At 39.0% G+C, this 15,639-nt stretch overlaps 1 protein-coding gene across 13 annotated transcripts in view; it reads right to left on the reverse strand.

The window, feature by feature from the left end:
• DOCK10 (dedicator of cytokinesis 10) overlaps positions 1–15,639 on the reverse strand; it is a 260,328-nt gene that overhangs the window by 43,497 nt on the left and 201,192 nt on the right. For all 13 annotated transcript variants that reach the window (XM_038573971.1, XM_038573966.1, XM_038573967.1 and 10 more), the window contains exons 27-29: positions 13,244–13,315; positions 8,625–8,771; positions 2,049–2,132 (exon numbers count right to left, since the gene is read on the reverse strand). In XM_038573971.1, the coding sequence (XP_038429899.1) occupies positions 2,049–2,132; positions 8,625–8,771; positions 13,244–13,315 (303 nt within the window). The remainder of the gene's footprint in view (positions 1–2,048; positions 2,133–8,624; positions 8,772–13,243; positions 13,316–15,639) is intronic.

Genomic DNA, 15,639 nt, shown 5'->3' on the forward strand with positions numbered 1-15,639 from the left:
TGGGATTATGCCCTGAGCCGAAGGCAGACACTCAATCACTAAGCCCCTTGAATCTAAAACCTAGAAAGAAGATGTAGTGACTTTTGTGTGACCAACCACTGGGTAATTGTAAGTTGAAGTTTCTTGTTCCCTCTAATGTGGTAAAAGCAGTAGGACTTCCCTGTATTTGGAGATTGGTCAAGGCCTCCTCAGGAAATTATCCCATTTGTAGACCTATATTGAGCTTCCATAAGCTAGGATCTTACAGGGTGGTATTTTCCACTTCTTTAGCTTATATCAGCACATGTTTCTTCTGAAAGGGTTCGTGCCTCACCACAGGTACAGAGCTCTAAAAATACACTCATCTCAGGGAGGAGCTCACTGTAATCAAGCCTTCTGACCCAGGGCTAAGGAAGACAATGGCCCATGTGATCTAAGACTAGATAACTCTCTCTGTAGGCCCTTTATTCTCAGGTTAAATTATTTAATTTCTCCTCTCTCCTGTCCTTGCAAACAGGCCTGTTTTCTCAATAATGTTTTGATTAAGACAGTGATAAATGGAATACAGACATGGTCTAAGATGGCTTAATACACGTGTTAAAAACAATCACGTAAGAAGGAACAATGAGCACATTCATCAATATTCTATTTTCACTGTCGTGCAGAATAAGTAATCAATTTTTAAGATCCAGTTGGGTTGTGTTCATTATATTCACTAATACCAGCTAACAAAATAAAATCTATTCTATTTGTTTAGATGTGTTAGCATTATATTTTCTGGCAACTTTAGTTAATAATTTAAAATGCTTTCACTTCAAACAAGAATAGTATTTGACTTAATCCTTTGTGCATCAAAGTGAAAAGGAGTATAATTAAATTGTATGTTAATTATTTTTCATTGAGTATGTTCTTTTGGTCTCTGAGAAAAATAAATAATTTAGGCCTACTGGAATTCTACTTAAAAGGATATTCTGTAAATTTCATGCATAATTGGAGCACTAACAAAGAATATTCTTTCGAAATATATTTACAGAAGGAATTGGATTCTCAAAACCCAAATGGCATATAATCATAGAACCCCCTAGTCAAAAGTAAATCTCCATTGCCAAAAAAAATAATGTTCAGATTCCTAAGCATGGCATGAATGGATATGAGAAGATAATTATTTATTTTTGGCTTCTCTATGTTTATTATTCTTTCCCAATACCTAGATAATTACTCCTTGGGGACTTTCCTTCTTCCCAATGGGCAAAGGTCAATGGGGAGCTTTTAATTCAGGTGCCCGGTCTTCCTCCCTTAAAAGACAGGGAAGTGACCCAAAGCAGGTTGGTCATTCATTTTCTCTCTAGAATGTAAATCTTAAAAGCAGAGTGTTAAGAGAAAGAAAATGGTCCCAATGTATCTTTTAAGCAGTAGCAGACCTTGGCCTTGGTTCCTTCCACCTTTGCAATTATTCTTGTGCCCTAGCTCTGACTCTTTCTCAAGCTCAGCTCTCCAGCATTTTGGTTTAGCTCAGTGGTTTTCAAACTTCAAAGTACATAAGAATCACATTAAAGCTTTATTGCAATACAAGTTTCTGGGCCTCACCTGCCATAGCCCTGATATGGCTAGTCTGGGAACCACATTCTGAGAATCCCTGCTCTCTAAACAACACTGTTCCCAGTCTATTGCCAAACACATTCTCCCTATTTGGGAAGGGGAATCAACTGCCTATTTTGCCCTAGACTTAAAAACTACAGAAAAGTGAAACTTTCAGTGCTGCAACCAAGACAATATCACGCAAACCTGACGAAGAATTGCAGTTGAAAACATTCACTCCTCTTACCACCCATAGGAAATAAAAGAGAAACACACATGTTAATTATATATTCCAAGCCCCCATTGAGAAAATACTTGGGACACTAACTCAGATGGACCATTTTAAAAGGCTGCCTCTCACTGGGATAGAAATTATCTTTTGATGCAGAGAATGGATAGGCTAATGTGTTAGGTAGACAAATCCAAAGACCAGTTGATTTATTTATAATGCAATGGCTTGGAAAGCAATCACTCTTGCATTTGGCTCTTACCTTGAGATCACCAGAGGAGAACATGCTGATATAATTGTTAACCATCTTAAATACATAGCCCCGGTCCATAAATGTAAAACAGCGCTAAAAAAAAAATAAAATTGTAAATTCAGACATTTTACTTTAAAGGTCATTAAAGATTTTAGAAAAGGTGATTAAATATATTGAGGTAAAATGACATTTAACTAAATGTGTAATAAATGTTTAAAAAAATCTCTACAATATGTTGAAGCATTCATCCAAGTATGGCAACTAATTAAAACACTAGATAAAGTGCACACACCAGAAAGTTACACACCCCTATTTGTCAATTTTATAAAATACCACTTAGGAGTTCTGCAGCAAAATATAATAGCCCTTTTTTTTCTATATAGATTTTAGGTTTTATTTAACTCTTTATCTTTTTAAATCAATTAGTTACATTTTATTACTGTTTTTTAAGTAATTCGACTCCCAGAGGTAGGCCAGGAAAGCCTTTTTAAATTTCTGGCTTCCTTCAACAGAATGATTTTCTTTCCAGGCAAGGCAGCTTGAATTTGAGGAGTGAAGACAACAGACCCTGAGATTTCTATCTCTAACTCTGTTGTCAAACTCTCTTAGTTGTAATATAGAGAGTCTGAAAGAGCAGGCTGGTTTGGAGGAGACAGGCGAACATTCCAAGTTGGCCCAGCATGCTCTCTCCAAAAGACCAATGGCCATGCGAACAGTGGCCAAATGAGCATGCAAGGGAAAAATGTGAAGTAGGAGGCAGAGATCATATTTACTGACACCATATCTTGGGGAGGCACTACTTCAGGTTGCCATATGGAGGTCATGACTGTGTGCATGAGTTTGATTCCATCATCCACACTTATGTGAGAATGCACACTATATGGGAAAAATCTTTTAGCTGCTGCACCATTTATATGGAAGGGCTTCTTTCTTATCTAAAGAGTCCAGGATGGTCCATTGTGATAGCTGTGCATTTTTTCTCAATTTCACAAACAAATCTCTTTTCTCAGAAAGGACTGGACATAAAATCTTTGACATAGGTAGTATGTATACCAAGTGGAAGGTCTCCTGTTGGAATACATCTGTATATAAAGAAGAACTCTTTTCTCTGATAATGTTCTTCCAATTGTTAGGGAGGTCATTTCTATTTTTGTTTCCTTTTCCTTTCCCCTTTTATTTGGTTTCTTTCTTTTTTAGATTTTATTTATTTATTCGTGAGAGACAGAGAGAGGGGGAGAGGCATAGGCAGGGGAGAAGCAGGCTCCCTGCAGGGAGCCTGATGTGGGATTAGATCCCAGGACCCTGGGATCATGCCCTGAACTGAAGGCAGACACTCAACCACTAAGCTACCCAGGTGCCCCTTTCTTTGGTTTCTTATGAGTGATTTTTATGTACCTACTCATTCATTACTATGTTAGTATGCTGCCTCATTTATATTTTCATTTTTAATATGAATTTAAGTTCTTTTGGTAACTTTCCATTCACTAAAAAGTAAGTGGCTCCTGTATCCTCCTATCTGCCAGGAGAACCGTGATGAGAGGTAGACACCAGAGCATAGTCATACGCTCAGAAGATGTAAAGTGATGTGGAGGAGGGAAGGAAAAGGGGCTTTTGCAACTTCTGCACAATGTAGGGTCCTAGTGGGTATGTCAAATCCTTGCAGGTTCTCCAGCTGCAGAAGGAAGTCCCCAACCTCTGAATATCCTCATTGTGGAGCTTTTTCCAGAGAAGACTCCCTGCTGTTTTCTTTCTGTTGGAAAGAGGTTTGGGTCTGACCTTACAGGGAGAGGAGGACCATCCAATATAACTATAGGCTCTAGAAACATCTTAATAAAAAAGTAGGTGGAAAAAAATCCTGAGGATGTCCGTGGTGAAGACACCGGGGCTCTTTGACTCAATGGAGCAGGGTTTGGTGAGTTCTGTCACTGAACCAGAGTAGTGGCAGTTGTCACTTCCCAGGGGCTACGGTTATTCTGCAGAGCAGACCTGAAAGCTTTTGAAGGGGGTTGAACTCTAGCATTAGTGAATAGGGAAGATAGGGAGAAAGCTGCCTGCCCTGGGGATATAGGAAAACCCATGTGGGGTTTCTTAAGATTGAAGAGAGTTCTTCTGTAGGGTAAGTTGTCATGCTTGTTCCAAGGGGCAGTGAGGGAAAAAGGGTCATTCCTAGGATACAAGATCAGCAGAATCCATCTTCTGCCTACCGAGAGCCCTCCTGCAGGTCAAGCTTCATCAAGTGTCTCTCCTGTCATGAGTCTCCTGTGTGTGGTCCATCCCAGCATCTGCTAAACCCTAAGTATAGAGGCTCTTCAGCCCTTTGCTGATGATGTCTGTAGGGTCCTCTCTACTTTTTCTAAAAAAATAATTTATACTAGTGGAAAATAATTTCTAGGGGGCTTTGGCAAACCACTGCACATCACCCAAAACTAGCTGTCTATTTTTTTTTTAAGATTTATTCGAGAGAAAGAGAGAGAGACAGAGAGAGGAGAGGGATAGAGGGAGAGGGTGAGAGAAATTCAAGCAGATTCCCCACTGAGCAGGGAGCCTGATGTTGAGGGGCTTGATCTCACGACCTAGGAGATCATGGCCTGAGCCGAAATCATGAGTCTGATGCTTAACAGACTAAGCTACTGAGAAGCTCCAACGGCCTATTTTTGTAAGTAAGTTTTATTGGAACATAGCCACACTCAGTCATTTACATACTGTCTACCGTGACTGGTTTATGGCTGTATTGTGCTATAATAGCAAAGTTGGGTAGTTGTGCCAGAGACTGTATGCCCTGCAAAGCTAAAGATGTTCAGTACTTGGCCCTTTACAAAAAAAGTTAGCAGATTCCCAATCTGGAGGATAACTTATATTCTACCAAAATTTTCTCAGTTTGGTTTAATAAATTAAAAACCACATATTCTAAATTATGTGCAAAAATATTTTGTTGTAATTAAGCAATATTTATTTTATTTAACCAATTGTGAGGACAATGGTAATTTTAGTCTTAATTCGTTCAATGAAGTGTATGAGATCCCCAAGTGCAAACAAACCAAATGAGTATCTTTGCTCTTTCTTTATACGTTTTACAAAACCACTGGTCCTACTGTTCCCTTTTTCATCTTGGATGCCTTCCTTTGCCCTGCGCTAGACATTTCCATTGCCTCTGCACTAGACATTAGCTTAGGTACAACCCATAGCAACTTTTGCATGGATGAGCTCTACAGAAAACATTAAAAAAAAAAATCACAGAATATTCAAGTCAAATACGTAAACATGAAGACCTTCCCTTTTTCAGAGATTCACTTATCCACCTTCTTGTGATGTTTATAGAAAAATATCACAGATGTTTCTTTAAACATATTTTGCTACAAACTAAGGCTGTCTTCTATTTTTTTAAAAAATATTTTATTTATTTATTCATGAGAGACACAGAAAGAGAGAGGCAGAGACATAGGCAGAGGGAGAAGCAGGCTCCATGTAGGGAGCCCGATGTGGGACTCGATCCCGGAACTCCAGGATCACGCCCTGAGCTGAAGGCAGATGCTCAACCCCTGAGCCCCCCAGGTGTCCCTAAGGCTGTCTTCTAAATTCGATAATTTCCAAATGTTGTCCAAAGTTAACTGAAATAAAGGGATTAGTCAGGTACATGGGTCAAAAGTTATGTCTGTCTGAGCAGGAAAATACAAATCACAATGAACTTTCCTTTGCTATCTCCTTGGTGTTGTGCTTGCATAAGAGTACCTAGATGGGTTCACTCAGGGAACTGAAGTTGTGACCCAGATTGGCAGTAAAAAGAAAAACGACAAAAGTCCCATAGCTTTCATGGATCCATTTGTATCCTATCTACTGTCAGGAGAGAACAGCCAGAGAAATGTACAAGGTTTTGGCTTATTTGCTGCAAAAATATTAATTTCCCACAATATGACATAAAGGAGGGTACAGAATTCTTACCTGGGGGCATTTTTAAATGCCCACATCAGAGACACTGCTCTCTCCATTCTTAGGAAATAACCTTGGCACAACTGTGGCATGAAAATTATATTTCATTTGTGAAATTCCAAAGCCAGATCCTTCATAGTATTTGATCACTAATGTAGAATTTAATAATCAAAAGAGGCAAAAGTCATTTAAAACCAGAATTGAGCAAATAACCCTTATCAGATTCCTGGGAATATATTTATAATGCTAATAGCAGGAGTGGGAAATGTCGAGCCACTGAAAGCTCCAAGTTCATCAATTCACAGGCATTGTGCCAAATGACTACATTCAGATTTACATTTAAAAAATCACCCTCTCTTCTTTTTCCTTTTCCTCTTCTGGTTCCAAAGACTCCTCTAATAATCTTTACAAAAGTTTTACAAAAGTTTTCTGTGTCAAATAAATGCCATTACAACTAAAATTTGAAAGCCATGTTTGGCAGAGGATCAAAGGGGAAGGGAGGGAAAACAGAGTGGAAAGAAATCAGAGAGGGAGACAAACCATGACAGACTCTTAACTAGGGGAAAAACTGAAGGTCATTGGAGGGGAGGTGGTTAGGGGGATGGGGTAACAAGGTGACAGGCAGTAAGGACAGCAGGTGATGTGGTGAGCACTGGGTGTTACCTGCAACTGATGAATTACTAAGCCCTACATCTGAAACTAATGACGTAGTATAGGTTGGCTAATTGAATTTAAATTAAAAAAAAGAAAAAGAAAAAGAAAGCCATGCTTGTAGGATAGACTTCTAAAATGTACAACATAGGGAACTGTTTCCACTTACAAACCACATAAGTATTGTTTTCGATTTGCAGTCCACCTAATCCATAAAATCTTATAGACTTTTAAGACTATAGACTATATTTATTTATCTATTATCAGGCCATGCATTTTACCCACAGATTTCACAGAATCACTGGTACACCGTTAGCCTTCTACTCCATCCTATTCTTTTCAGTCTTGGACAGTTTTTACTTGCCCCCAAGTGAGACATTAGTTTATATACCACAAGAAGCAAGTTTTGTATAAATGAGCTCCCAGAAGACATACATTTATTCCAACAAGTAGAGGGCATTTAAGCCAAGGAGGGTGGCTAAAAGGTCTTTTCTCCTTTTAAAAGACTTGCATATTCGTCATTCTTTACAATTTAGGGAAGAATATTGCAGATGTTTCTTTTTTTTTTCTTTTTTTGCAGATGTTTCTTAAACATAATTTGCTTACATATTGGACAGTTTATCATTTTCTTCTAAATCTCCTCATATATAAAAGCACTTCATAGAAACTACTAGCATAGTACTAAACTTTATTTCTTAAAATGTGGTAGAAAACTAGAGTAATTTTTTCTCCTTTATCCTCTTTATCACTAATCCTGACCATCCCTTTTTCTTTCTGAAAGCAAGAAAAAAGCAAAAAAAAGCAAAAAAAGCAAAAAAAAAAAAAAAAAAGAGAAGCAAAATATTGAAGAAAAACAGTGAATTTAAGATGAGATCAAATATAATGTATAATTTGAAGTGATGTTTAATGTATTAAAGACAGATCTGACTGGATTAAAACTCACCAAAGATAATTTGGAGTAATTTTACATCTACCTCTATGGCTTTAGCTTTCTTTATATTGTTAGTATTTACTTATAAATTCTCACACTTATCTAGTATGTTCTAGTGTCTACCATAAAGATATAGGAAACGTGGCTACATTAAGATATTATAATAGTCAATAGTTGGGCAAAAGAAGGAATAAAAGAAAAATATTATCTTTCTAGTTGGATGTATTTTTTTAAAAGATTTTATTTATTTAAGAGAGAGAGTAGGAGCAGTGGGGAGGGAGAAGCTGACACCCTGTGGAGCAGGGAGCCTGCCACAAGGCACAACTCTAGGACCCTGGAATCATGACCTGAACCAATGTCAGATGCTTAACTGACTGAGTCACCCAGGTGCCCCTTTCTAGTTGGATGTATTATCTGTTAAATGATACCATCATTCTACATTAGCTTTGTTGTTGTTTTGACTAAGCATTATTTTCTTCTCAATTTCATCTGTAATCCAAAGAAACATAACTATAATACTACACACATGTCTATCTATCTATCTATCTATCTATCTATCTATCTATCTATCATCTATCTTCTATCTATCTAGTTTAGTAAGCAGTTTCTCAACACTTTAATTGATCATTTAATAATGTGATTAGTGTATAATATTTTCATCGTGTAAAAAAGAACCTGAAGGTAACACAACAAAAATGCCAAATTATCAAAAGTTCCCAAAGTGGCTATTTGATATCATTGTTCCAGAATGATATGCCCTCTTCAAGGGCAGAAATGCTCAAGATAATACTGCCAGAGTCCAGCTTTTCCTTTAAAATTTTCTTTTTAAGAATACTTAGAAATACTATGATTTGACAATGCTCAAATGGATACTTTTATTGAAGCTTGGTTTTTGTTCTATGTGACTCAAAGTTGGAAAAACTATTAAAAAGTAAGAGGCATAGATAATAGTAATCACCTAATAGTGCTAGTTTTGACTTGATCATAAATGGAGATGTGAACTGATTGACATTTAGAGTATCTTGCATCCAAGATCATGAAGGCTTGAAAGGAAATGCAAGCTTGTTGAACCATACCTTAAGAAATTTGGCAACGCTGTGATTTGCCCTTCTTGTTTCTTCAAGTGAATCTTTATATTTCCAAATCACGTGATCACATAGGACCATGACGAGATTGTCCAATTCATTCTGGTAAGATTCCGGAAATCTCTGAGCTCGAGAAAGCTAAGGAAAGAATGGATCATTTCTTTATAATGTGGCATGTGAAATCCTAAGCCTGGAAAATAATAAACTGAAAGACTTACTTCGTATAGCATCCAACAGAAAGAGTCCTGAAAATTTGAAAGCCATAGTAAAATAGAAACTCTTAATTTCAAGATCATGATTTCCATCATTTTCATTTAATGTTTCCATCTCTTTTGGCCAATGATTTTTTCACTTTTTCATTAAAAAGTAAAACACATATTAATTGCAAACTATTCAAATGGTGTAGAGATGTAACATGTTCTATGATCTCTCTCATCTTAATTCCCCTTCCTTGTCTCTTAGAAAATAATTACAATGAATATTATTCTAGATTTACATTGACACATAGTTCTCTAATTGAAAATCAATTATTTTGATTTTTTAGGACCAGGCATTCCCCAACTATAAGAGTTCAATGAATGAGTAAATGTGTGAGCACAGGTGGTGGTTTGAAATGTTCTTTAGTAAGTTCCAGATTGTCTTTCCTGAAAAATTTATTTCAGCTTTATTGAGGTATAATTGGCATATAAAACTATAAGATATTTAAAGTGCACATTGTGGTGTTTTGATACAAAGATATTGAGAAAGATTCCTTCCATCTAGTTAATGAACATATCCATCATCTCACATTTTTATTCTTTTGTGTGAGAACATTTAAGTTTTACTTTGTTAGCAAATTTCAATAATACAACACACTGTTATTAGCTGTAATCACTGTGTTTTACAGAAGATCCTCAGCCTTTATCCATCTTGTGGTTGCAAGTTGGTACAAGCTGGTCCTAACCTCACAGTCCCAGCATATGCCACAGCAGGTGCCAGTGGGACCTCACAGTCAAGAGACTTGCCACCCCATACATCCATTGACCTAAATAAACTCTATGGGTCCCTCAAGATGACTCTCAGGTCAAGGATTCTTCTCATCCTGTTGGACCTCCTGCACAGAAGGGGAAATTTTCAGGCAGCTAAGTTTTCCCATCTCTCTGTAGTTAGTGAATTTACAAAAGCCTTCGCACGAGATAGGCAAGATTGATTCATCTTTACAAGTTGGCTTTAAAATTAGCCTCACATTTTCACTATAGATAGAAACACAAAATTTAGAGATAGCCTGAACTATGTATTTTCAAAATTCTCTGTGCCCAGCCTTCTATGCTGCAAGTATAAAAAAAATGGAAAATGAAGTTATAGGAATCACTTAGAACAAACAGTAGTTCAACTGTGGGATGCTGCTGTGGGCTAGCACTGGTTTTTGCTCTTTCTTTTTCTTTCTTTCTTTCTTTCTTTCTTTCTTTCTTTCTTTCTTTCTTTCTTCTTCCTTCCTTTCTTCTTTTTCTTTCATTAAGTCTAGGCCCTCAGGTGCTTATGTGCATTGAATTTTTTCTAAGTCAATATACCAGGACACTGCTATATAGATATTTTGGGATATTATAGCTACCCTCCGTGTATAGTTAACACTTGGTGTGGAAATTAAATTAAACTGACAACAAATAAACTTAAGTGATTTAATCACACACATCATTTTTAATTCTGCTCCATGTATCTTGGGAAATAACCGTAAACAATTCACCTACATGAAAGCAACATTCACTTTTTAAATAATCAAGGCACATTTGTAGATTCTCTCTTTTCTCTTTGTTAATCCTCTGAGATTCATTTAACAGACCAGCACCAGCATTTCCTTCACACAGAGACACGTGTTAACACCTTGGGCTTTGATATTTCCTCTGTTTCTCCTTTTGTCTTTCCAAACTCCCCTTGTGGCCTACTCCCACTTTCAACCCAAAGATGCTCTGACTGGTAAATACACGAGTAGTATTTTTAACTGTTCTCCAGAAGTATATCCCAAAGGCTCAAGGTGGGAGAATTTCTATTCCAGGGACTGCGGATTTATGTGTCAGGACAGAGGAAGAAAGGGGGCAAGGGGATAGCATAGTCTGATCCCAAGCAAAAGAGCCAGAGCATGTTAGGAGAATCTGGGCTATCGTATGACATACAGGTACAGAATGCATTGGCTGAGGTCCAGGCATTTGGCAGTTTTTTTAGGAACAAGAGGCTGGTGGGAAACAAAAGGTTAGCCAGTACAATGAACCTTGTGCTACTAGAGATCAGTGCAGAGAAGGCACTTAGGAGTTCCTAGCAAACAGGAACTCTCCTTGGTCAAAAGAGCAGGGGTGATGTGGAGGTGCTATCTGCCTCTCAGGGGACTTAACCAGACATCTTTCTTGAGGTCCTCAAATCTCCCACACTCTATGATGACAAAAACTGTCACAGCTGAAAAGAAAATGCAAACAACTTGAGAGGTGTTTATTCTTTTTTAATTTTTTTTGAGAGGTGTTTATTTGTGAATGCTTTTGAGTCAAGTGATGGTATCAGGTCTTTTGTACTGTGATGCATGGAGATGGTCAGAAAATTGGAGGATGGCCCCCTGGAAGAAAACTGGAGTGGGGTTGTCCCTGAAGAGGACAGTGAGAAATAAACTGGAATCAGTGAGGACAAATGGTTAGACACAAGGACATCATACATGATGAGTTCCTATATTCTGAACTGTTTATAAGGGTGTCTGTGATCTATTTGAGCAGATATGTGCTGGTGGGAACGAAAGGATTTTAGTCCAATCTGTTTTTTTTACAGATGAGAAAACAGGTTCTGAGATGTTAAATGTCTTTTTTATCATCTAACAGGTTAGTGGAAGGGCAAGGATTAAAGTGATGAAGTTTCCTAATTCCAACACAGCTGAAAAACAGAGAGATATGAATCATTTTTATCTTCATATTAGATTTTCTCTTCCTTCCTGACAGGAGGATCTTATCTCTGGAAGAGGGAGAGCAGACACAGCTGAAAAGCAAATATAAGATCTAAGAGTTAAGTTAGGGAGCTCTGGAGATGATTAAATATCCAGCCAAGGCAGATCTGCTATGCTTAGGTCAAGCCATGGCTGGAGAGACCTGTGGTGTGGAAGCATGGATGGGAATATCTGGGTGGATGACCTGAGGATGGTGACTCTGCATACTTCCCTACTAAGAGATAACATTTCTCTTAGATGGGATGCTCTGCAAAAACCTTTCCCAGCAAGGCAGCAGACAAATCCTTCAGGAGATGTCCCTCCTCCTCCCTTGGAGCTCAGGCTTATAACCAGGGTTAAGGTCCAGCTTAACCCAGCTGTGAACCTGCTGGGCCTAATAAGATAAAACAGAGAGTATACCCGAAGGAGCTGTAAGCAGGAGTCATGCAAGTTCCTTTGAGATTGGATGATAAATGTGTTTGATCAAGAAGGCCAGAAAGAAGAGTGAATCAGTTAAGACTCACTGACATGGGGGCACTTTATCAGGATTTGGGATGAAACAATCCCACTCATTGTTAGGATGGCTCTTAGAGCGCTACAGATGGCACATTCTGAGCAAAGTGAAAGTGAGAATGCTTGAGGGCCCTGGCAGACGACAGAAAAAAGAATAAAGAGGCAGAGGAAAGTGGAAATGCATATACTGAGACCAGAAGAACCCCTGGAGGATCAAGTTTTACAGCAAGGTCTGGAAAACACACTATCCACCCCAAAGTCATCAAAAGGTGCTGGACCGACATCTCTAAGAAGTTTAGTGGTCTCTCAATGGCAGATGAGACAGGCAGTGACAGTGCTGGCTCACTAATGGCCATGGAGATGATGTTCACCAAAATAACAGAGGCCATGGGATTGTACTTATCCTCCAGGAGCCAGAAGGCTGTGATTATCGTAACAGATGGCGAGGCTGGAGGGAAGCCAAGGTGGAGGACTCTCAGGGAGTTGTAGAGCTACTTAATAATATGTGGGGTCCCTATGGGAAAAACAGACAGCAACCAACAATGACGATGTTTAATCCACCAAGAAGGCAAGAATGGACTATAGAAGATGAGGACGTTTGCTCCAAAAAATATTCACGGGGCATTTTCCTCTTCCTGGACCTGAGTCACTTTTCAGAGTTGGTACACACTGATTGAAGAAAAGACAGAGTCTCTAAAAGACAGAGCCCCCTCCAATACTTCGGTTACGTATATACATATAAAGATTTTGTCAGCCCTCCTACAAAGGGCCCTACAGCTATGTACTCAGGTGACCATACTGGGAAGAGGGGCACCATTAAACTATTAAACACAAGATCTGAGTTGATACTGACATTTGAAGGCCAAAAGGATCATCACATCCACCCTGTTAGAGTGGGAACTTACAGGGATCAATATAAGAGTCCTAACTAAAATTGTTAATGGTGGGTCCACTGTTGGGTGGATCTTTGAAGCCAGTGGACCCACTATCAACTCAGATCTTCTGTCCGTAGGACCTGTACTGACACACAATCATTTCTCCCACTTAAAATGCAATTAACTCAAATTGCTAAGGTTTACAAAGTAAATAAAAATGAAACTAATGAGAGCATATTCATCAGCACAATTGTTGGATAATAGTGTATTACCTACAATCTTACCTGAATTTTATTTGTGTCAATCAAGTGCTGGGCCATTGATTTCAGGATAATTGCAAAGAAGAACCAGGAGTGCTATTGCAAAAAAGAAAAGACAATAGGAAATTTATTATGTTAGAGCAAAATCACAATGATTCTGTCCTTTACAACATGTAATATTATAAAATTTTTATTTTAGAATGTGTTCTTTGAAATGGACAGGCCAGCTGCACACACATGACTGTCCAGCCTGCACAAGTGAGTGCTGTCCACAGACCAGTGCCTCTCCCACCACAAACTGCTCCCTCCTCCAGTCTAGGTTGTGCTCAGGCATTACAATTTCCTCTCTGAAGGATGGACTTAAGAAAGGCCCAGGAATGTGCCTGTAAGCCCTTAACTCGGGAATCTCCTGGGGATCCGTACAGTTTCAGAAGAGGAGGTAGGGGCTCCCAGTGGGCGTTTCTCTTGGCTCCTCTTCCACTTCTTCCTATGGGGAGGGGTGCAGTCCGAGCAAACCAAAATATGTCCCAGGATGAAGGTCCTTGTCTCTTGGGTCGAAGGGTTATACTTATCCCAGATACAAAAAGTCTATGTTATATACGTACAGTTTAAAGAATATACCTCCCTGATCCTTTGCTCCTCGCATTTTCTCCACCAGAGATAACAATTTTGAATTCTGTGCTAATCATTCCCTTGCTTTATTTCATAATTTTGCTACCATTATCATACATTGAAGCACTATTGAGTTTTGCCTACTGCTGAACTCTATATAAACGGAATCATCCCGTGTGGATCCTTCTGTAATTGGCTTTTTCATTCAGTAACTTCTGTCCTGAGGTTCATTTATGTTGACTCCTGTGGCTGGGAGTCCAGTATTGTCACATCACATATATGACCACAATTTACTTCTCTGTTCTATCATGGACGGGCATTTGAATTGTAACCAATTTCAGCTGATACAAACTATGCTGCTGAGAGCTGCTGGGTACAGGGTCCTAACTCTAGAGATCTATGTGAGATGTGGGACAGAGGAGTTTTGCATTTTAACAAGGCAGCTCTTGCTCAACAAAGGGGTTGCCTGACCTTAGAAATGGAATTCATGTTGTTGGAAATAATTAATACAAGGCACATTGTTAAAATCCCCTTTCCCCCATCTTGTCCAAAATGATATTTTTCACCATATGTCCAATGTCCCCATATTTGCCTCTTAATGCCCCTGATATTTACCATGTGCTACCTCTTAGCACTCCAGTCTGCCTCTGCCTGAGTCCTGAGTTTTACCCTGAGTCCACCAGGGCTAAGGAAATTAAGCTTTTCATCTCAATTCGTGTCTGATAACAGGAAACCCATTCCCCTCCTGCCCTCTAGTCTCCGTGGGCAGCACACATTCCTTTTTCTATTCCCATATCTCACCGCTTTCTAGCTCCTGATGCCCTACTGCCACACTTTCTGGAATGCATGGCCCAACATCAGCGAAGTCTCTGGAAGGCACAATTTCTCCAAAGTTCCCTTCACCTCACCTTTTAACTAAGTGTTGACTCTCTGAAGAGAAGCCTGTTTCTCTGGCATGCAATCCCCTTGAGCACCCTGACACCATCCTCACCTTGCTAGAGTCCATTCCCTACACAGCCATCAGGGTGCTTCATTAAACTCATGTCAGCTCATGTCACACTTTTGCTCAAAACTCTCTAATGGTTCTCAATTTTGCTGAGTGGAAGCCAAAGTCCTTGCAATGGCCTATAAGGCTTTATGCTACTTGCCTACCTCTCCTCCCTACACCCACCCTGCCTCCTCTCTTCTTTGATAACTTCATTCCAGCCACACTGGCCTCTCTGCCATCCTTCCAGCACACTAGGCATGCTGCTGCCTTGTGATTTTATACATGTCTCCCCTCTGCCTTTACTGTTCTCCAAGCATCCACATGGTCAGCTCCTCCTCTTTGCATTTTTTTTGTCAAGTATTACCTTCTCCATGAGCTGTCTCCTGACCATTCTGTTTAAATTCCAAACCTCGCTCTGTACCTCCAGCACTCCCAGTTCCCCTTACCAGCTCAACATTTTCTTTTCCCATACCACTTCTCACTTCCTAACACACAATTTAATTAATTTTGTTATTATGTTTGTAGTATATTGTTTTTTACCCCCCGGTAGAATGCAAGCTCCCCAAGGACAGAGGTCTTTATTCTATTCTCTGATGCCTGCCAAGTGCTGAGGTTGGTGCCCGTCCCATGGGAGGCACTTAGAACATCTTTGTTGCATAAACAGGATAAATATACTCATAAGACTAATTTAAGCAAATTGCTTAGAATAATTTGAGTTTAGGGAACTCATGTTGATGCTTATCAATCCCAACTTCTCTTTCTAGCTACTTACTAATCAATCATCCATCTGTCAAGTCATGATAGATAATTAATTTAGCTA

This window comes from Canis lupus, chromosome 25 (genome assembly GCF_011100685.1).
Source record: "Canis lupus familiaris isolate Mischka breed German Shepherd chromosome 25, alternate assembly UU_Cfam_GSD_1.0, whole genome shotgun sequence".
In the NCBI taxonomy this organism is placed as follows: domain Eukaryota; kingdom Metazoa; phylum Chordata; class Mammalia; order Carnivora; family Canidae; genus Canis; species Canis lupus.